This window comes from Miniopterus natalensis, chromosome 3 (genome assembly GCF_054644295.1).
Source record: "Miniopterus natalensis isolate mMinNat1 chromosome 3, mMinNat1.hap1, whole genome shotgun sequence".
NCBI classification, from domain to species: Eukaryota; Metazoa; Chordata; class Mammalia; order Chiroptera; family Miniopteridae; genus Miniopterus; species Miniopterus natalensis.
The window spans coordinates 32,595,597-32,618,677 of record NC_142083.1 but is presented as its reverse complement, the minus strand read 5'-3'; the positions used below and the strand labels follow the sequence as shown (position 1 = coordinate 32,618,677).

The 23,081-nt window shown below is 36.2% G+C and overlaps 1 protein-coding gene across 2 annotated transcripts; it reads right to left on the bottom strand.

The window, feature by feature from the left end:
- Window positions 1-2,037: 2,037 nt before the first annotated feature.
- Window positions 2,038-22,975, bottom strand: PPWD1 (peptidylprolyl isomerase domain and WD repeat containing 1). 2 transcript variants are annotated; one of them, XM_016202639.2, is made up of 11 exons: window positions 22,780-22,975; window positions 19,333-19,435; window positions 17,247-17,347; window positions 16,998-17,118; window positions 14,653-15,100; window positions 10,667-10,857; window positions 9,614-9,803; window positions 5,869-6,050; window positions 4,438-4,519; window positions 3,365-3,547; window positions 2,038-2,344 (listed from the first exon to the last, which is right to left on the bottom strand). In XM_016202639.2, the coding sequence occupies exons 1-11, from the start codon at window positions 22,973-22,975 to the stop codon at window positions 2,201-2,203; spliced, it is 1,941 nt and encodes a 646-aa protein (XP_016058125.1). In that variant the 3' UTR covers window positions 2,038-2,200. The 2 variants fall into 2 exon arrangements, with proteins under 2 accessions (XP_016058125.1, XP_016058126.1); XM_016202640.2 differs by lacking the exon at window positions 19,333-19,435 and having other exon boundaries at window positions 22,780-22,822.
- Between the last annotated feature and the right edge of the window lie 106 nt (window positions 22,976-23,081).

Here is a 23,081-nt window from a genome sequence, read left to right as displayed (position 1 = left end):
TTGCATTGTGGTTAAGAAAAACAAAAAATAGGATAGGGACTCATGTCAAATTTGAGATATAGTATATTAAAGATTTAGAGAACAACTTGTATTTGCAGTGTAAATTACATTTTAATGAGTATTATAACTGGTATTTTGAAAAGAGCTAAAATTTTGCATTGAACAGTTTATTGCTTTTTAAATTTAACCTTGTTTCATTTGAGAGCATAGCATTTTATTTATTATATCTTTATTGATTTCAGAGAGAGGAAGGGAGAGGGAGGGAGGGAGAGAGAAACATCAATGATGAGAGAGTCATTGATTGGCTGCCTCCTGCACGCCCCCGACTGGGGATCGAGCCCGCAACCAGGGCATGTGCCCTGACCGGGAATCGAACCCCGATTGCCTGGATCCTAGGTTGATGCTCAACCGCCGAGCCACTCCGGCCGGGCGAGAACATAGCATTTTAAATAACGGTTTTAGAAAATGGCTTGAAAAACTTAGCTCTAGCCTATGAACTAACTGCCAAAAGAAAACCTTTTATCTAACACTGAGACACTGCTCCATTTGCAAAGCAGGAGGAGGGAAGAAGACAGCTGTACTCTTCTGCACAAATGGGTGAAAAGGACTAATAAGTGTCAGATGGTTTCCTGCCAATAATTTAAAACAGGCTTTTAAAAAAGACCTACTGCCCTGGCCGGTTTGGCGCAGCGGTTAGGGCGTCGGCCTGCGCACTGAGGCGGCCTGGGTTCAGTTTCAGCCAGGGGCACGTACCTTGGTTGCAGGCTTGGCCCTGGTCGGGGTGCGTGTGGGCAGCAACCAATCGATGTCTCTCTCACATCGATGTGGTTCTCTCCCTCCCCCTTCCACTCTCTCTGAGAAGCAATGGAAAAACATCCTCGGGGGAGGATTAAAAAGAAAAGACATCATCTGCCAATTTGTGTGTTAGGTCTACTGAGTATGTTAAATTTGTGACATGGAGTGGAAAAATTCATAATCAAATTGGATTTTCACTCGAAGCAAAATGATAGTATTTTGAGGGAAATGAGGCTTCACCACCACTTGGTGGCAGTATTGCCAAAAATTTAGGTTTAAGTCTTTAGGGATGAATATACCTGCTAGGTAGAGAAGTCTAAACACCTAAAACTAGGAAGGAATGGTAAGCGTCACAGTGAAAAGTCAGTTTATGCCCAACTTCGAGGTGCCCTTTGTAGGAGGGGGACACAGTCTTCAAGCACATGCTCCATCACAGAAGCCTGTGGTACAAAAGGAACAAAGGAAACATCCTGCTGGTCAAAACGAAAAGTGTAAGCTAGAACGTAAAGCAGGAGATCGAAATCCCTAAGCACGTCTGTTGAACAGGCTCCCCCTACAAGATCCTGAAGAGTCTTTCCAGAAATTAGACACGGTAAGTTCTTAATAGTTATAAAGTTACCAGGGTAAGCGAAGAGATCAATACAAGACTTTGGATTCATTGTTTTACTGCTCCAATTTCTACTAATCTCTCATCATATACTAAAATTTTTACTCAATATGTATTTTTTGATGGTATATTTAGTAAGGCTAAGAAAAGAAATACTATAAATTGACAGAAAAATTAGCTACATTAGTGAATCTGATTAGTGAATTAGAAATAGTGAATCTGCCCACAAAACCAAGGTCTCAGGTATTCACTTACTATATTTGAAGGAATATTTTATAATTATTAAGGAATTTAACACTTTTGACTAAAGGGCCTACTTATTTACTGAAGTTTTACTTACCACTACTTACAACTTAATGATCAATAGACAAAACTATTTGGCATGGAACACAAACCTTGTAAAAGGAAAGAAACAGTATATACTATCAGATCCTTTCTTCATGGGTCAAAAGAAACGCGAGGGCAGATTAACCGGCATGTTTTAAAAAGCTAAGGAACAAAGGCATACTACTCTCGTTATTTACTATGGTTTTGAATCTAGTGAGAAATTACATATGAGGAGTGCTATTTTGCCTGAGTTTAGTCCATTTCAATTTTTCACCTCCTAGATGAGAAATACTGCAAGGAAAAGGCAGTGTTTTAAAAAATGGCCTTTAATGAAAAATATAAAAATACAATACTGCAATCCTTGAAACATGATTTGTATGTTCAGCAAGTCTTAGGAGATTCCCAACGTAAAATAATCCTGTGTTTACTATATGTGTGTTTTTATTTACAAATACAATAAAACATCCGATTTTACTTGACAGTAATATTTATGATGCTGACATCCTCATAGGGCTTATCTGTTTTGGGATTGACTTTGACGTTGGAGATCCTTTGTACAACTTCCATTCCTTTAGTCACTCTTCCAAATACTGTGTGCTTATTATCAAGCCAAGGCTGTGTTGGAGTACAAATGAAAAATCTTGGTAAGCCAGGTTTCTTAATTCACACCCTCTGGGTGAGCAAATTAAAGAATTCAAATTTATGCTTTACTTTTTATGTAATTAAAAAGATTTACAGTAATTTCACTTAGAAGATTTTAAGAGTAATTTCCATGTTTATAAGAAAAATATAAAAGCATAGTATAATGTTTAAATATCTGCATCTTTCAGACCAAAGGGAGCTGGAACGTGTTTGTTAAAGGCAAGATTCTTTGCATAGTTTAAAGAATTATGGCTAAGGCTTTAAAAGTTCTCTGCAGGAATCCTACCCGCACAATTAAAAGGTAACTGGAATAGTTTCAGCAGCATGTGCTTTGGCATCAGATGCTGGCTCTGCTACTTGACCTTCCGCAAAGCAAATCAGTCATGTTTGTTTCCTCATCTATTATTTAAAACTGGGTATAGTGATACTAGAAGTATTTTAAATATTACACAAGACTATGTGCCTGGCAGATAGTAGTTATATTTTTCCTTCATTGCTTAGTACTTAATTCCAAAATATAAAGTGTATAATGTTTATAATTATGTGGAACTGCATAGCAATAGAGCTAGATATTCTTATACTGTATTCCATCAAATCTACAATGCCATCGATTATTGGGTTGCATTCTGATTTCAGAGATATAAAAATGTGGGAGAAAATGTCTTAAAACCAGGAATTCATATACTCTAATCCTGCATTCTAAAGATGAGGAAACAGGACCAGGGGTGAAATAATTTGTTTTGAACTGTACAAAACAATAATAGTGGCAAAGATGACTAAAACTTAAGTGTCCTAAATTACAGAAGCACCGTATTACAAAATAAATCTGATTTGTTAGGTAATTTTATATTTTCTTATCTAAACTGTTTTCATTCTTACATCCTGGCAGATATAAATAATGGTACAGAATAATGCATCTTTCTCTTCCACTGAGTTCACTCTTAGATTATAACCTATGAACCTGTGGCTTACACATAATGCTCTTCTACTCACCGTTGGCACTACAGTTATGAAAAACTGAGATCCGTTAGTATTAGATCCAGCATTAGCCATGCTGAGTGTATATGGTCTGTCGTGTCGTAATGTTGAATGAAATTCATCTTCAAATTCTCCTCCCCATATGCTTTCTCCTCCCATACCAGTACCTGTTGGATCTCCCGTCTGAATCATGAAGCCCTTCACAGAAAGTAAACAAAAAAACATATTACATTGTCCTTTTCTATATGCATGTTCTGGAGTTATGTTTGTCAAGAGTGCTTTGTATTCAATAAAATTGTAAGTTAACAGTCACTCTTTAAAATTTTATTAAACTCTTAGTAAGTTACACTTTAATTTGGATGATATACTTCTATTGCTCAATTGCTACCTAATTTAAAATAAAAATGCAAAGGTCTTCTCATTTATAGACATGTATATCTTCCTCAATAATCTAACCAAAACTAATAGTGTAAATAAGTTTCAGGATCTGTATAGTATATTAGATCTTACATAATTGCCGAATTCTTCTCTCCTTCCTCTCCCTAAACACTGGATTTTCTGGATTCCATTTCATTAATTCCTCTAGAGCCCTGAAGTTTGACTTTTCCTCCTGACATTCTGACCTGTCAGTAACCAAGAACTACATCAGTTTTATGGAATGCTGCCCAACAAAAGCCTGGGCAGAGTTCATTCTGCTCTTCAGGTATTAATGTGGTTCTCACAGATTAAGTTGCACCTGGGCTCTTCTATTATTTAAAATCTTTTCTTCTAGACCTAGAATTTACCTAGCCACTAGAAACAGGTTGCCCTGGCTATTGGTTTTATCTCAGCATGACCCTTTACTCAGCATGTGACCTTGTTTTCAGCTGTTGATAAAGTATTGCTGCAGTGTTTCTAAAAAGATAATTATGCTACTATTCCTGTTCTCAGTTCTGGATCTGATATTCGTGACCATTCTTCTTTTGGCTTCCATAGTCCATTTTTCCTATTCCCTTCTAATAAACTGAGAGAATGATATGCCTTAGGTTTAAACCTCTTGTTATGTAATAATACACGGTTCCTTAAATAATAAAATTTGCATAACTTACCTTAATTATACGGTGAAATGTATGTCCATTATAATAACCATTTCTGCTGTGGACACAGAAGTTTTCCACTGTCTTAGGGCACCTAAAGTAAGACATATATTAAGAATATGAAATCTATTCAGAGTATGTAACATAATTTCTTGCAGTTCTGCATCCTAATGGTATTTTCAATATCATCTGAATGTTTCAGAAGGACAGTCTTTTTTTAAAAACCTCTTCTAATATGAGAGAAAACAAGAGTTGAAAGGGCATATAAGCGGTAGTATATTATTATTGTTTAGTAGTATATTATAGTTTAATGTAGTATCTTTACATCAGGATTGCTTGTTATAATTGAGTTTGACAATATTTAGATTTCAAGGTTATTTAGTTTAAAAAACAACCATAGCACCTTAAAATATATACAATCTGATCTATATGGTGGGTTAAGTTCCCAAGAAAGATAATTTTCTCATAAAAACAATGTTATGGTACTGTGATACATTCCTGACCAAGGACTTATTTACTGAGATACTATTTCAGTGAATCAACTTTAAGTGATAATCAGACACACTGAATATGAAGCATTCTAAATAATATTAACTAACCCCACAGGATGATTTAATGTGGTACATTATCCTGTAATAGCTCTTAGAGCTCAGAATGGAAGGGAAAATCAAGAGAATTTTCATGAAGTGCATCAGGGAGCAACAGGCTTAATGGGGTACATAGGTTTTAAGCACTTGAAATGAGATAGTCCAGGAGTTGAGACCTACCTAGTTCTTTGTTCAGTACCAGGGAATGGTATGATAAAACATTCATATCCAAAATAACTAAGTATTTTTAAGTAAAGGTGTTAGAAAAGGTGTCACCTTTTGAATCAAGACTAGCCAGAGGTACTTTAGTGTATTTGGTATTTGCATGCTCATTTTGAAAACTTTTAAACTGTTCAGAATACTCTTCTGCTTTTTTCAATGGAATACTCTTACACGTTTTATTGGAATTCGTTTTCAAAAATAAGGCTAGTGGGTCTAAGGAAAAGGAGGTAGATGCCCAGCAATTGTCAAGAAAGAAAAATAATTATCCTCCCCTTAACGATCTGCTTTGAGAGGAAAGCCAGTTATAATAAGCGAGCAACAAATCTTATACTTGGGATGTGCAGTTAATGGTAATAGTAATATATATTTGTATATCACTTTTTAGGTTCATTCAGCACTTTCACAGCAAAGATATTCTGTCTTCATATTTTATAAACCTGTTAAGTATGTGTATGTATGTATAAAAATTTCCCTTTTTCCAGTGGAACAGTTATCAGAAATCTCAGGCTTGATGCTCTATCAAACACTTCAATTCTTCAAAATTCTTTAAGTCAAAATAAAAATTCTAAGTTGCACATTTTCTTCAAATATACACATTTCCATTGGTGGTTTAGACAACAAAAACAGTACATACTCAACAGGAAAAAGTTTGATGTGAATGTCTCCCATGCTTGTGTGGATAATGGCACTATCTGAAACTCGTTTGGGTCCTTCAGCCTGAGTAGCTGCCATGACTTCCTCTTTAGAAGGTTTCTCATTGAAAACATCTCGGTCAGAATCTGCACTTTTTGTATCTTCTGGTTCTCGTTTGGTAAACTAAAGGAGGAAAATAAAAAGTGAGTGAATTAAATTTTTCATCTGGTTAAAATTTATGATCAAGAAATTTCATTTCTATTTAAGTATTTGAGGAAAGTATGAGTTCATATCAAAATAAATCCTTATTTCAGGAATCACTTCCTATCACCTCAGGAGTCACTGCGTGTGTAAGGCAGTTAAATTATTTTTATACTTATATGAAAATAATCTATATAACGAAGATGTATGATTTTAAGTTGGACTTAACCCTTTGTGGTCGTTTGTCTACTCTCAGCCACTAAAGCTTTTTTACCGTTCCGGTCGTATGTCTACTCTCAGCCACCAAAGCTTTTTTACTGTTCTGGTCGTATGTCTGCTCTCAGCCACCACAGCAAGGAACCATACGAATCTTAACTCCATTCATGTATCAGTTCATAATTTCTCTGAAAGCTCTTAATTCCGACCAGTACGACACCCATGTCCAAATTTAATACGACCGCAAAGGGTTAATATCCTTTTGAGTGGGAATTTTTTGGGGAATTTAGGAAGATGCAGGGTTTTTTCGTAGGGCTTTACTTCTGCCTTCTACCATGTCCTAACCTGCCACCTGTTGTCTACTTTTCTCTCTTTAGAATTCCTGGGTTTGAAGTCCAGTTCTGTCATTTACTAGTTATGTGACTTCAGGGAAGTAAACTATTTCTTACATTTCCTCATTCATAAATGGAAATAATAATAACTACCTCAAAATGGTACCTGTCGTGAAGATTACATGAAGGGATGTAAACTGCTTAGAGAAGAGTGCTTACTGTATAGAGGACACTGTATACATAGTAATGCTTGCTATTATTATGAGTAAGATATTATGAGCAGGACCTGGTGCTAGGTAGGATGAGCATTCAAAGATAAATCAGTAGTGAATCTTGATTTTTTTTTTGCAGAGTCTCAGTGGATATACCTAAACCCTGAAGCTTGGGAGAAAGAATACAAACTTTGGGTGAAGTTACAGAAACCTCAGGATCCACGGGGTATAGGGAGAATTGAGAAAAACCTTCAATTGTTAAAACTCTGGATTTTTCAAGCCCTGTTTCTTTTATTTGACTCTCAGTAAGTAGGAATCTTTCCTCCCAAGAAAGCTCTACCTGATGCCAGCTGAGTTCCAGGAAGGTAAAGCTCGTGCCCAGGCCCTGTCTTGCCTAACAGCATTCCTTGGTCCAACAGAATAGATTCCAAATAACCGAACTAGGACGTGACTGCCTTCACATCTTACTCTCCAGTTTCAAAGGAATGGCATGTCTGTTATACTATTCATATGAATTTTTAAATATTCTTGAGCTAAATTATCTTGATTTAGCTCACATATAAAACTACTAAAGTTCAAATTTTGTAAAATTTTACTTTTATTTCAAGATACTGGATTTGAAAATAGAAATGTATATATACCATTTTAATTTTGCTTAAGAATATGTACATCTAATAAACCTGAAAGATAATTCATGAAAATGTTAGCTGTATAAATGCACTGTGAGTGACTTATTTTGTTTTTCTATTTCTTCAGAGTTTAAGAGGAACATCTGTGGTTTAGTCAACATAAAAGTAAACTCTGGGGAAAGAAAAAGAAAACTTGTTAGTTTTTTAATAAAGTGGTTGGAAAATTATATGTTTTTAGTGTATATCAAAAATTATCCTCTGTGATTTTTACCTTCAAAACTGTTAAATTATAGGTAAAAACAAGAAAAATTATTTTAACACATATTAATATTTAGCAATGACTTTGAAAGTTATAAGAAAAATTCTCACCTTAAAAGAATGTACCCATTCTAGGTTAAAGCTTGGTTGGAATAGGGAAACTGCTCTTTCCTACATGTATCAAATGCTGGTAACCTTAACAGCACCATAGCTGCTTATAATATGTCAGATGAATAAATGAATATACTATAATGGGCCACTGTGGATTTAATAGTGAAGAAAACACAGTGCCTATATTTACGGATTTTATAGTATCATGAGGAGGAGATGACAGTGTCAGCAAACAAAAAATATATCAGCAAATTATTCCAAAAAATGGGACACCAACACAACCAGGCACACCTAATCCAGACTTGATGTCAGAGAAGGCTTCCAAGCTGGGATCTGAAGTATGTGTAGGAGTTTGGAGCTGTGTGTAGCTGGCAAAAGAAGAAGCCTGTGCAAATGCTTAGATGTAAAAAAGAAGACAACTTATCACAAATGAGATCAAGTTCAGTGTGGTCAATGTAACAATCAACTAAAAGTGAAGGATGATACACTAGGAGGGGCAGTAATAGAGACAGCTGGGGAGTCAGACACTTGAAGTCATCAATAGGTTCTTGGAAATGGGGCTTTAATCACAATTATGAAAAACAAAAACAATGTGTAACAAAACCAATCTTACCACAGGATAATTGACATAAACGAGTTAAGTTCCTATGGCATTACTTCTGATCACAAAACCATCGCCAAACTTCTAAATAAAGACCCCAAACACTTCAAATATTAAATACTGAAATTAAACATTGACATAAATGTGAGCTATACATACGTTAACGGAAGATTAGTAAGAACCAGTGAGATGATTATTTTCCCTCCTCCTGCTTATTGCAGTTCTTGGTACTGGGTGGCTAGAGCCTATCCCTGCAGCTCAGGGCTTAAGGCGGGAATCAAGCCTGGACAGGACACCGTTTCATCGCAATGCATACTGACTCCCACCCCTCCACTCACTCGGACGGGGGCAGTTCAGAAATGCAGCTAACCTAATGTGTACATCTTTGGGATGTCAGAGGAAACGAGTTCCCAAAGAAAACACACACAGATATGGGGAGAATGTACAAAACTCCACACTGACAGTAGTTCCAGCTGGGAATCAATTTTTTTTCTTTCTCTTCAACATTAGAACGAAATGATAATATTTGAGGATCTGCTGTAACCACATTTGGGTCTTAAAAAAGTCTCTAACTGCAGTGTGAAGGACAGAATGCAAGGGCAGAGGTCTCTGCTTGGCTGAACAGTTAGGACAATGCTACTTCTAAATAGCTTAGAAGTTTGACTTTGAGCCCCATTTTAATTAACACGCAAAGTACTTTTAATTCACTAGGAAAAAATTACTCAGGAATATACAATTCTAAGGTAGCAACATTACAATGGAGTCAAAAGGTTAAAAAAAATGTGTTTGGAGAAGAAAGTGTGCAAGTTCAGGGGAGATAAATTATGTAAAAGAGTTAAAACTGTAAAATAATAAAAACAGAGGAATTTTTAAAACCCCATAAAGACTGTTTTGGATTCAATTATTACCATAACCACTTACTTCCTATCATCTTAGACAACACAAATAGTTATACAAGCCAGGCTAAAAAATTTTCCAAACAGAACAGAATACAATACAGAAATACTTAAAATCCAGCACTAGTTAAAATTCTACAATATTAATGCTGTAAGGTAGTATTCTGGTTGTTCAGAAAGTCTGCCACTATTGCCGACATTCTCTCCAGTTCAAAGTACAAGCTAAGAAAATAACACTCCAGCCAAACTGGAAGAAACATTAAGGTCCATCTCTTAGTACTTCCACATACCATATAAAATCTATTCTTCTTGAAAGACGTACAGACTATGGTTGGGTCAGCTTGAATATTCTGAAGAACAGGGTTTTCAGAAGCCTTCATTTCTATAGTAGCTGCAGCACGATGTTTTTTGGCTACTCCCTGGAACAAAGCCAATTGCATCACCCTAATGTTTTCTTGCTTGCCTAAGATCCGCACACACCTGAAAATAGAATGTTTTATATAATAAAATTTTTGGAATTAACTCGTTATAACATCTTTACAGATAAAAGCTGGGAATCAGCTATCCTTTATCTTTGTACAAAATAACTAATGAAAGGTTTTTAAAAAGTGCTTCTTTACCCCCTCCCTTTACTTAAAGTTATTTAAGTAACTTTAAATAAGTTACTTAAAATTGGTAGGCAGCTATAATCTTCTGGTTAAAAATATATAATCATTCAGTCATACAGTTTTAACCTATCCCCATTATTTTAATTTATCTGCAAACCTTCAAAGATTTTGTATTGCTAAGAACAAATATAAAGTTGTTTATATGTGAGAATGTACAGCACAAGATTTTTTCTCCTTAAAATATACCTTAAGTTCTTATTTACCTTCAGTGATAGTATCTGATTGTAGCTATTCTGTACTAAGACCAAATGGACTGTTGCACAAAAGGCTTATTGTGGTTTCATGCATTTTAAGTCCTGATTTTATGTCTAGCAGGATGTAATGCCGAATTCTGTGGTTAAAATATTTGGCAACATTTAACATGAACCAGGCTAATTTAAATCAATAAGCAAAAGACAGACTATAACTTGTTAAAAAAAAACACACAAAAAAACCTTGAAACTATGCATATCTTCTTTCCATTTCTTTTACAAACATGAGTGGAAACTTTTTACATAAGAGTATAAACAACAGAAAGACCACAGAAAAATCCAGTCAAAACATTTGGTTAAGTTTAGACATTTGGGACCATTCCACTTGTCTTGGAACAAACAAAACTCCCATTGTTTCCCTGAAGGAGGAAATGGTCCCCAATAAATGCATTTTTTTAAAAATATACATCATATTAAAACTTACCGGTTTGTTTCTACATTTATAACTTTAATGCCCAGCATTGTTCCATATAGCACAAAGTGTCCAGTTTCATCAAAAACTATATTAATTAATCTCACTGCATCCACCTTCTCCAACTCACGTTCTACAGCCATTCGTCGGCCAAATTCCATGTCTGGTAGCTGTTGCCTCATTTGCTGTAGTTCAGTAAACATCTAGGAAACAAACCACTTATTAACAAAAAAGCTACATAATAAAGAAAATGAGAATTCAAATAGAAGCAGAGTATACATTAAGAGCAACTGACAGTTTGTGTACTTACATGTCTCTTATGGAGGATTCTAAACACTATAAGCAGGAAATAAAAAACATGTTCAACCATAAAAAAATAATTTACACTAACTGGTTCTTCTAATTAAACAAAAACAAACCAGTTAGCCAATATAATTACTACTTTCTCTATAGAAACAACAATATTTCTGCTGCCTTTTATAAGCTATAGACTAGCACTTTCTAGTAGACATATAATGCAAACCACATAAGTAATTTAAAATTTTCAAGTAGCTACATTAAAAAAAGTAAAAAACAAACAGGTGAAATTAATGTTTTATTCAACCCAACACACTCAAAATATTAACATTTAAACATTAAGCAATTTAATAAAATTGAGATAGAATTACATTGTTTTCTTATATTAAGTCTTTGAAATCGTATTTTATACTTTCAGTCTATCTCAATTTGAAATAGCCACATATCAAGTGTTCAAGAGCCACATGTGGCTAGTGGCTACTATACTGGGTGATGCAGCTATAGGCTGTCCTTACATAAGGATCATGGGGCCTGACATAATTAGCACTCAATTTTTTTCTCCTTAATCCTCACCTGAGGATATGTTTATTGATTTTAGAAAGATAAGAAGGGAGAGGGAAGGAGGGATGGGAGAGTAAGAGAGATAAACTTCAATATGAGAGAGAAATATCTATGGTTGCCTCCCGAATGTACCCTGACGAGGGATTGAACTGGCAACCTGGGCATGTTCCCAGACGGTGAATTGAAACCTGCCACCTTTTGACATATGGAATGATGCTGCAACCAACTGAGCCACCCAGCTAGGGCAGCACTCAATTTTTGTTGAATGAATAAATTCTTATTATTTCACTAATGTATAACAATTTCATGGTATTTCAGAAAGCGTTTCAAGTTGTGTTGATATGGACTATAATTATATTTAGACTATCTATAGTAAATATGATGTAGGACAACAATATTTCTGCTGCCTTTTATAAGCTATAGACTAGCTGAACTATATTTACTATAGTAAATATGATGTAGATGAGTATTTTTATGGGTGCACTTTAGTTTGGAAATTTGGTTTACTTTTTTTAGATAATATACAAAAATAGGGGTCACATCTAATTACTACTATTACACTATAAGCCTCCCAAAAGATATGATCTTTACATTTATTTTTCCAGACATTTACAGCATCAAAGAGCAGAATTCAATAGTTCTCCATTGTAGACAAAAATAAGCCAGACTTATATTCCATCTACTCCCCCCCATGTCTGTGTTAACTAGAAATCTCCAGCTTTTATATATGGAAAGAACAATATACTCCAAAAATCAAAAGGAGGTATGTGTTAGGGAATGGTCCATAGACCAGCAAAGAGCGTGGCCATTAGAGTTCCTTTCCTCCAGTCTCTGAGACTGATACATGTTACTGATTTACATATTCATGTGTCAGAAACAGCCTATATGCTGTTTCTGTAGTGAGGAACCCCTGATTATTTTTGCTAGAGAGAGAATTCAGTTTTAAGATTTAAAGTTTGTAGATGGCATCTGCTTACATATATGTATTTTATAAATGTTAATCCAACCTGATGAGCACATCAGAATCTTTCTAAAGACTTCTAGCCTTACTAGCAGGGCCTCTGTGATCCACAACTGTGTGGCCATATGCAGTGATTCTGGTTAATAAATGCTAAAAGATACTTCACACCATCCAATTAAATTTCTTGTGTGTTAAACTAGGATTCTTCACTGGTTAGAAACTTCCCCCTGTAACATGGAACTGTGAAATTCTGGTCATTTACTAGTCACTAGCATTGTAACTAATTTAACTGACATTTGCCCTTTTTTGTGCAAACTTTCTCATTCTGAATCTCAGGTCCTGTCATAGACTTTAACACTGAGCTCTTTTAACACCTTAGCTCTATCATGTCAACAAATGTTGAAGACAACAATGAATAATAGAGGGGATTGAACAGCTCAGAGTATGTATGCTAAGAGATTTATATCCAGAGACTAAGATTTGAATATTTCTTATCCTAAGGAATCTTAAAAGAGCTGCAAGTTGGTAGAGTTTTTAAAATTATATTTAAATTGAAACTAGTATCTAGTTATCAACCACCACTAAAGAAAAAAAAATCACAAAGGTTTCTCCTTTTCTTAAAAGTACAGTGGAAAGCCATCTTCTTCCAACAAGAAAATGCATCATAAGAATGATTTGACTAGCAAACAGAACTTCACATTTGTGTGGATTCACAGTACTTCAGGCAGACAATCCACCTAACTTATTACACTTGCCACAAAACAAGAGTGCCATAAGAGTGACAAAATTTCCGAAGAGCTTAATGCAGGGAATATAATCAGTCACTAGAGAGACTGTAGAGTCAACACTGTCCTACAATAAACATTACTGCTCCAGAGGGTCAACCCGGATGCTTAGAGGGTTCAACATACCATTAGCAGTTAGAGAACCACTTGATGAAAACAGCTGATGAGACCCAAGTCTCCACAAAAACTGGTCAACTTTGCATGGATAAACTCTTACTCTATAACGATATGCTCTAACAAATTTTTAATCCTCACCTGAGGATACTTTTTCCATTGCTTTTCAGAGAGAGTGGTAGAGTGGAAGAAAAATTGATGTGAGAGAAATGCATTGATTGGTTGACTCCCGCATGTGCCCCGACCAGGGACAGGGACAGGGACAGGGACAGGGAAGGAGCCTGCAACCAAGGTACATGCCCTTGGCCGGAATCAAACCCAGGACCCTTCAGTCCACGAGCCAACACTCAAACCACTGAGCCAAACTGGCTAGGGCTCTAACAAATTCTTATTAGCAGTAATTATGTGTAATGGGAGAAATGGAGGAAGGGGTCACTCCAGGCAGACAGAACAGGATGCTCAAGAAACTGAAGCAAGGCCTAACTGGCTAGAGTAAAAGGCAAGGAGAAAGGGGAGCTACACTAGGCTGTAATGGTAGGCAAGGGACCACAACATGGCAGGCCGTTATTTTGGTCTTGATCCTAAGAACAGGAAGTCACTGAAAGGTTCAAAGGATGACATGATCAGATACATGTTTTTAAAAGATTACTCTGATGGAGCATGGATAACAGATTAGGAGGAAGCCAGAATAGACACTAGCAGTCAGCCACGTGATAAGCCGGCAAAAGATCACTAACTAGAGTAGTGGCAGGTGTGCTGAAAGGAAATGGATGGATTTAAAGTATATTTAGAAAGTAAAATTGTCAGGTAAGGAAATAGAGTTAAGGATGACTCAGGCTTCTGGCTTCTGCAAGTAATGGACATTGGTGCCACTCATAAAGACAGAAAATAAAAAGACAGTACCAGGTTTGTTCATAATAGAAAACTGGAGAAATAAATTTGGGAATAGTCACAGACAAAAAGGTATGAGTAGAGTGGGAAGAGGGGGTGCCTCAAATGCATTTTGAAGATCTTAAGAGAATGAGCTTGCAAACAAAAAACCGAAAAAACAGATACATAGTAGTAGAATCACTGGCTCAGAAGAAATAAACCTAGGGGACAGAGTTCTGAAGAGCAACAATGCAAGACAGCAGACAACTGGATATTATCTTTAATGTGCTAAGAGAAAATAAATAGCAATCTAAATGTCTATATTCAGAAAACATACCTTTTAAAGCAATAGCACAAGACAAAGACATTTTCAGAAAAGTAAAACATGATTAAATTTAAGTTGCACTTACACTTAGTGATTCATCAAAGACTCTCATGAGTTTTCCAGTTAAAAACCTGAAAATTCTAACTTTTCTATCAGAACCAATTGTAGCTATTTTCTTCCCATCAGGTGAAAAACATATGCTGGTTGGATAAGCCTTGCACTTGGCAAATTCATATAAATCTGTGTCAGTTTTATATTCCCAGTTCACATTTTTGGGGAATTTATATTCATGAGGAGGCCCAGTCCAGTACTCAATCATTCCAGATTTGTCAGAAGACACTACTGCTTTGTAAACTGGGTTTAGCCGTATCTGAGTAAGAGGTGACGTATGGAGTTTGTCAAAAACATGAAGTGGCTGGTTATCTCCTCGACCATCATAAATAAAAATTTTTCCTGTACTCTTCTCAGAAGCAGCAACAGATGATATGGCATCCCCTGGGCAATAGATCCACTCACATTGTCCAGGAAAATAGCTGAAATAATAAATTGAGAGAAAAAGGAGGTCAATACAAGAAGCAAGCATCCCTGCATCCCTTCCTACCCTCACCACCAAAAAATGCCCTGGCCAGTGACCAGTGACTTAGCTAGTTTTGGATTCCTTGCTCAAAAAAAGGGCAGAGAGAGATACAAAAAGGCGAGGAACAACTAAGAACAGTCACTAATTTTTCTCTTTCTGACCTTATCAGTGCATTGGTAATAACTTCTGAGGATCTATCAAACTATAAGAAGAGAACTGCATATGGCAGACGATTCACTTCTTTTGGGCAGATAAGGAACCTAGTTTGACCTGGGACTTAAGATAGTCTGGGACATTGCTTTTTGGAACTCTATGTTTCAGTCTATGTATAAACTTACTCTTAAATATGTTAGCATGAACAGTATACGTTATAAATCCATTTTTGAAATACTAAAGCTCAAACGTTTTAGTTATGACTATGCCCAAAAGAAAACCATGCTTTTAACACATTCATTATTGGTAACTTGATCTTAAAACTATAAGCTGTGAACATTCTATCTGATGACCGGAGTATAAAAAAACCCAGTACAGAGTTAATCAATATACCAAATCAATATACCAAACTTATACAGGCAAATGAGTGTTGTCTCCTTCAAAGTAATCAGTCTGAGAAGTTCTACAGTTATTCCAATGATGGTCCTAATGTTCTAAACATTTTGGGACCCTTCTTTCAGAATTTCTATCAAAGCCTAAAAAAAATACTCTTTCAATATCCACAAAGGTGGCAAATGTTCAACATTTATAAATATATTTGATTTTTAAAAATAGCAACATGTCGGGGGGGGGGAAGATGGGGAGTAAGACAGATGATCAACAGGTATTTCAATTTGTGGTCAAAAAGTAAGTTCTGACCATAAATAATGAGACTGATTTCCTTTAGTGGTTTGTACACTGGTTTTGTAGGAAATTCCAAAAGAAGTCCTGCTCATTATTGAACTACAGTTCTCCACTCCCACATCCCAATTCATATGAAACTCTAACCCCCAATGTGATTGTATATGGCCACAGGGTCTTTAGGAGGTAATTAAGGTTTTAAATGCGGGCATATGGGTGGGGGCCTTATCCCCACAGGCCTGTGACCTTCTAAGAAGAAGAGGGAGGTACCATTCCTCCTTCCATCCCCTGTTCCCAATGAAGACACAATGTGAAACAGAGAAGAGAATTCGCACCAGAAACCAAACCCTGCTGCAACCTTGACCTTGGACTTTCCAGCCTCCAGAATTGTGAGAAAATAAATTTATTGTTTAGGCCACCCAGTTTATGGTATTTTGTTATGGCAGTCTGAGGAGAAGAAGACAAGTCTTAAACCTGTTTCTGACAATAGTATAACTTTCAGGTTGACATTCAATTAGGAGTACATAAATTCAGTATGTTCTCTTAAAAAAGACATGCTTAAAGCAAAGTATTAGCCTCATTCCTGTGCAGTTTAACCACAAAGTTTGGGTATCAATATACTTCAAAGTTTAAAATCACCAACAATAAACTTCAGTTCCAAAAATGTGCATAAGCTTTGTAAGAACATAATACCACATTACTCAAATAAGCACAAGTTTAATTATAAGTACCAGTAAATTAGACATGGTGGATCCTAGTTACTAAGTAGTGTTAAATGGATATAATGAATTATTGCTATGATGCTGTTTGGAAATTTCTGTGGCGATTAATGACAAAAACCACAGCAGAAGCCTCCAAATAGCATCATAAGAAGGATTCACCATTTCCCAAGCAAAATCCAAAGGTACATTTTTAATGGAATAATAACATATTCTGTTTAAAAATACCTATGAAATGGTAAAGTTTAGTTTAAAAATTATTTCACTAAGTTAAAAATATATAATTAAAAAAAGACTCACCCAAGCTTTAACATATTGATCATGTCAAAGTTCACTACATCAAACACCTTCATGGCTTTATCATCACCCACAGAACAGAACAATGCTCCCTCAGAGCTAACTGCAATACTCTCAATAACTCCTGTGTAAATAAATGAAATAAATACACCAAGTACCAATGAAATAAATGCACATGATTCAAATAAAAAAAAGTTAAAAAAAAACTGTAGTACAGTTTAAAAGACAGCCAAAAAAAGGTGAAATTCTTACCCAGGTGACTGCGAAAATGTTTAACAAATTCAATTCCCTCTTCTACTTTTTTCCAGAACTTAACATGTCCATCATGACTGGCAGTAATAATAAAGTCTGTCCTGCACATGTAAATTTATAAAAGTTAATTTCTAAAACAAATCTATGAATCACTCAATACCCCCAAGGCAATCATTCACTGAGAATCTATGACTCTTTCAGAATAGGTTTTCAAAAAAACCTTCCTTTATGCAGGCTATTATATTAGGGTAGATGGAACACTGCAAATTTTGAAGTTCTTTTCTGGATAACGTAACAGTTGCTGCTGCACTAATTTTAATATTAAAATCTAGGCTCAGAATTGAGCCGGGACTTGACATTTAAAAAAAGAAAGAAATCTCTTTTAATGCTAAAATTACCCTATAGGTAGTCTTTTCACAGGCAAAATGTTCTAGTTTTTAGAAGTTCATAAATAATTAAATCTCAACATATTACTTTCATATACAGCAAAATTCAACATAAGTTTGTTTTGTATCCTATCCAAGGTATTTTGGTTGTTTAAATTATCAAAAAGATTTTGTACAGAATCATCTCATGTATATAAAAATAGAAACCATTTATTGAAAACTAGTATGTGGCAGGTATTTCACACACTTTACCTTATTTAATCTTTATAGCAACTCTATTAGGGTGGGTATTTTTTATCATCATTTTACAAATTAGGAAATAGTTTTAAAATGTTAAATGTATTTGCCCTAGGTCCATAACTGGAGAGTGGCATTCAATGTCAAATCTGCCTAATTTCAAAACCTATAATCTTTCTATTATACCCTGCTGCCTTGGGTTTAAAAAAAATCTTGAGGAGAGAGTGATAGCAATTCTAGCCCAATATGCTGCTTTATACACTGACAACTTTGGACGAGGAAAGGTGCTAATGCCTGTTAGAATTATTCTATAAATGAAATATAAAGGTATTTTAATTAAATTTATATCTTAAATGGTTTCCAAGAGATTAAGAACAGACTGATCCAAAGAGCAAAGTAATTAATGTACTTCTTTCCATAATCACTTCCAATATCACCCAAGCCACCATCACATCTCATCTAGATTTCTATACTAGTCTCCTAACTGCTCTCACTGTATCCATTCTGGCGCTATTTAAATCCATTAATTTCACCACAGCCAGAGTGCTCTTAAAAAACTAAATCTGGCCCGGCCGGGCGTGGCTCAGTGGTTGAGCGTCGACCTAGGATCCAGGCGATCGGGGTTCGATTCCCGGTCAGGGCACATGCCCGGGTTGTGGGCTCGATCAATGACTCTCTCATCATTGATGTTTCTATCTCTCTCTCTCCCTCTCCTTTCCTTTCTCTGAAATCAATAAAGATATATTAAAATCAATCAATCAATCAATCAATCAATCAATCAATCAATCTGATGTTACTCTCCTGGTTACAGGTTCAAAATCCATACGAGGAATAGAAAACTCTCTAGGACTTAACCCTTGCATTTTTTTCTCCAGCCTCATCTGCCATTTAACTTCTTTAAACCTATTTCCCCACTTATAAAATGTAGATTATATTACTACTTCAACAGACTGTTCTTAAGATAAGTGAGATAATTTATGAAAAAGCTTTAAAACAGTATTTAGGCATAATATGAGGTAAACATATGGTAGAATATTACGATTATGATTATCCCCCTCCAAATCCCACTCACTTATTTTGAAAGTCCCATGACATTTCCAGGATTTCTTCATTCTCATCTTCTTCCACACTAGCACTGAAGAGGCCAGCTACCAAGTACTCCCATCTTGGCTAATACACTCTTCTTCTGGAAAGCTCAGACACTACCTGGCTCATCCCCTTTGGGCACTTATTTCCAAAAGATATACACACAAACTAAAGAGTTCTGTCTTAGAGGAAGCATTCCTTGTGTGACGCAGTAAAAAAACATGTAGCCCTTTAACTTAAACTAGCACAGAACATATGAAATTAAATAGAAATCCATAATATCCTAAAGTTACTTCTATAAGCCCACATCAAAATTGAAGCATTTAAAAAAAAAAAATCTTCTTGGAAGAAAATGAAAAAAGACATGATAGACTTACTTGGTGCACACCACATGGGTGATAACATCTCTATGCATGTAACTGCGCTCATACATGGACGCACTGGGGAGATTATCAAGATAAACTCTTTCAAACTCTAGAACTAAGGAAAAAAGGACAAAATTATTTTTAACAACTGGAACGAAATACTATTTTGTATATTCTAAATTCTACATTACATTTTCTTTAACTTCTTCCATGTGTAATGAAAATAAAAATCCAGTGTCTCATGTCAGTTGTAACTTTTATTATTGCACAGTACTGAATAGCACTATTATTTAGTCAGTCACGACAAGTTCTCAGGCAATATATAGATGCTTAAATGTCCCCAGAACTTAGAAACTGAATGGCTGACTTAATATGAAGGTTACACTCAAAACCAAAACCAAAAAGCTTCATGAAAACATCAAAACCATCTTTCTAACTACATAGACCCCATTATTAGTATTATTTTAATCCTCACCCAAGGATATTTTTCCATTGCTTTTTCAGAGAGAGAAAGGGAGAGAAAGAAAGGGAAAAGTATCAATGTGAGAGAGACACATGGATTGATAGCCTCCCACAGGCACCTGACCAGGGCTGGGGATTGAGCCTGCAACCAAGGTACATGCTCTTGGCCAGAATTGAACCCAGGACCTTCAGTCTGTGGGCCAATGCTCTAAGCACTGAGCCAAACCAGCTAGGGCTACTAGTGCTATTTTAAATAATGAGAGGTCAGCGGCCATCTATAAGACACCTCAGTTTATCTTTGAGCACTAATCCTCTTTGAAGCACTGATACGGGGCTTTTTAAGTGTTGAGAAAATCCTAGAGAATATCTAGTTAAGTGCCTTTGAAGCACTTTCCAGGGAAAACATATTTTTAAGAGTGGTAATGTGAGAAAATATTGATTTCATTATATGAATTATAAACAATTTTACTATTAAAAATGACTATGTGTACCTGAAAAAATAATCCAATGATTATTTATCCAAACATGCCCACAAAAAGTTGCTCAGTTAAATGAGCTATTTGTTTTTTATAATATTGTAGAGCAGACTAAAGCTGTGTCCAATGAACTGCCTTTCCCATCATTTTTAGTAACAGAATCCCCACTTTTATTATGAGCACACTGACATCCAGCTATAACATGACCTTTCTCACCTTCTCCTGCAGTTAGGTGTCACCTTGCACCAATAAGATAAAAGTGGAAATGCTGTGTCAAAGTCAAGAAGTCTTCTTCAAAAGGTGTACCCTTCTTCCCTGCCTCAGTCCTAACACTTGGCACTGGGATATGAGCACTGTAATTCTAATAACCACTCAGGACAAAGATGAGGGCCGTACCCTAGTGATGCTAGGGCAGAAATGGCCTGGGTTCCTTTGGAGCCTCCAGACCAATCCTACACTGTCTACTTTGGGACTCTACACACAAGAGAGGTTAATCTTTATCTTTCTTATGTTATCGTTATTTTTGGTTTTCCTATAATATGCAGTTAAATTTAATCCTATCTGATACACATGCCTTTTGCTGTCAGTTAACTCACCTGTTGAACAGATATTTATTAACAAAATAGGTCTCAAGGCATATGGAATAAAGACGAGTAATACATAGTTCCTGTCCTTGAGAATCCATCGGATTAATTAAAGGTAGTGCCATATAATCATTTATGTCTTTCTGAAAATGTATACAAAAGTCCAATATCCAAAGAGCATGTTAAAGGAAATGGTTCCATGTCTAGAAAGTTAAATATATTACTAAACCCCTGTCCTTTCAGACAAAATCTTGAATGATTTTTTTAAACTTTTCATACATGTTTTAAAATTTCAATTTTTTCAAACTGAATTTACTACTGACTGGCATAAATACAATGAGCATCTAATCAAGAGTGAAGATTTTTCACACCTAATAATTTCCACATTTGGCTCAATTGTATTGAGTTTCTAAGATCTTTGTCCCCTAACACTAGTATCATCACTCTGTATTTTTGGATTCTCCCCACCCCCTTATTTCCATAAAAAAAGATATGCAAGAATATTCTAATTAAAAAAAATAAGAGCATAAACATTGTAATATTCATTCATGTAGTAAATACTTATTGAGTACCTGCTATACGCAAAGCAATGGAGCAAAACTTGCTCTTATGTGCTTAGTGTTAGCAGTGGAGAGAAACATTAGACAATCACATGAATAAATATATTTCAAAATGTAAAAAGTGCAATGAGGAAAAGATTTTTATGGCAACATTTATCAGGAAGCCTTGGCAATAAAAAAGGTAATACACTTTAAGGGTGTCAATATACAAGGTTCAAAAAAATAGCTTTGCAAAATTCAGATACATCAAATTTGAAGGCTATCTGTAAATTCAGCATGATAAACATCTCAGAGTTATTAGCAACGTGCTTTAAAAACCCAGCACAGACTGGAGAAGTCACAATCCCAGAGGAGGGAATGCTGAGCTGAGTGCTAAGGGTTGAACCAAAAAAAAAAAAAAGGTTAGCCAAGTGAAAGGGATGAGGGTAAATATTCCAAGTAGAGACACCAAGTGGAGAAATGGCCCACGAGCAGAGTAGAAACGATAAGGAGTTAGAAAAGTATGAACTATGCTGGTTAGATAAGGAGAGGCTGTATCATGAAAGGCCTTGTATGCCATCATTGGGAGTTTGGACTTTATTTTGAAAATAATGAGAAACCACTGAAGAGTGAAGTAGGGAGAGGGATAACGATTTGAATTTTTAAAAGATCACATTTTAATGGTCTTACACATTTAACAGCATTTCATAGAGCAACTTGAAAGAAAAGAATATTTAATCTATCCCTTTACTCCTTTTGCTTGACAAAAGTCTGTCACTATTCCACGTTAATGGCAAAATGCTTCATGCTATCGTATGTAAGGAAGTATGGTTTGAAAACCACAGACCTCGTGTTTTAGATGAAAGTATGTGATGCAGGAAACTTACCTTCCCTGGTCATTAAACTCACTAGTGGTAGTCAGGGTTGAAATGATATTTACCTACACTTTATGATTCTAAATAGGCACCGCCAACCCCCCACCCCCGCCTCGCATCCCCACACACTAACGCCACCCCTGAACTAAAAGCCTCAGAGCAGCCTCTTTTCCGCACCTACTAAACGGAGTTATAAATTCCAACCTCATATGGCTGCTGTAGGGATTAAGTGAGAGGCGCCAAGAACACAGTAGCTACTGGCATAAGTAAGCATTAGCATCTATTACCACAAATCAGTGATTAATAGTGTTGGAAGTCATCAAAAAGACGCTACACTGCGTCCTAATCGCTGTTTCGGGAGGACGTACAAGTAGAGTGCCCGGGAGTGAAAACACGACCCCCGTTTTTGAGGGCACAAGACCTCACACACACACACACCCCATCCATTTTCGGGTCTGGCTTTAACTCTGCCACTCGGGGCTCGCAGCACCGCAACTCGCCCTGTGCCTATCTCTGTAACTACCTTTCCTCTTCTTGGCCAATGTTGCCTCTACAGGTAAAGGCCCAACCCAGCGCTCTTCATTATCCTCTTCGTTCTCTTGGGCCACTGCTACTACCGCTGCCAGCTCTCTTTCTCTGAGTTCCGTTTTCTCCGCTTCCTCCGGGTCCCGGCGCCTTCTCCTCCTTAGCTGGGCATCACCGCCACCTTCCGCCTCCATGTTGTCTGAATCGTCAGAAAAGGCGCGACACACGCCGCTGGACAACCAATCCCAAGGCAGGGGCGCAGCCGGCACGTCAGCGGCCGAGCGAGCTTCGGGATTGGCT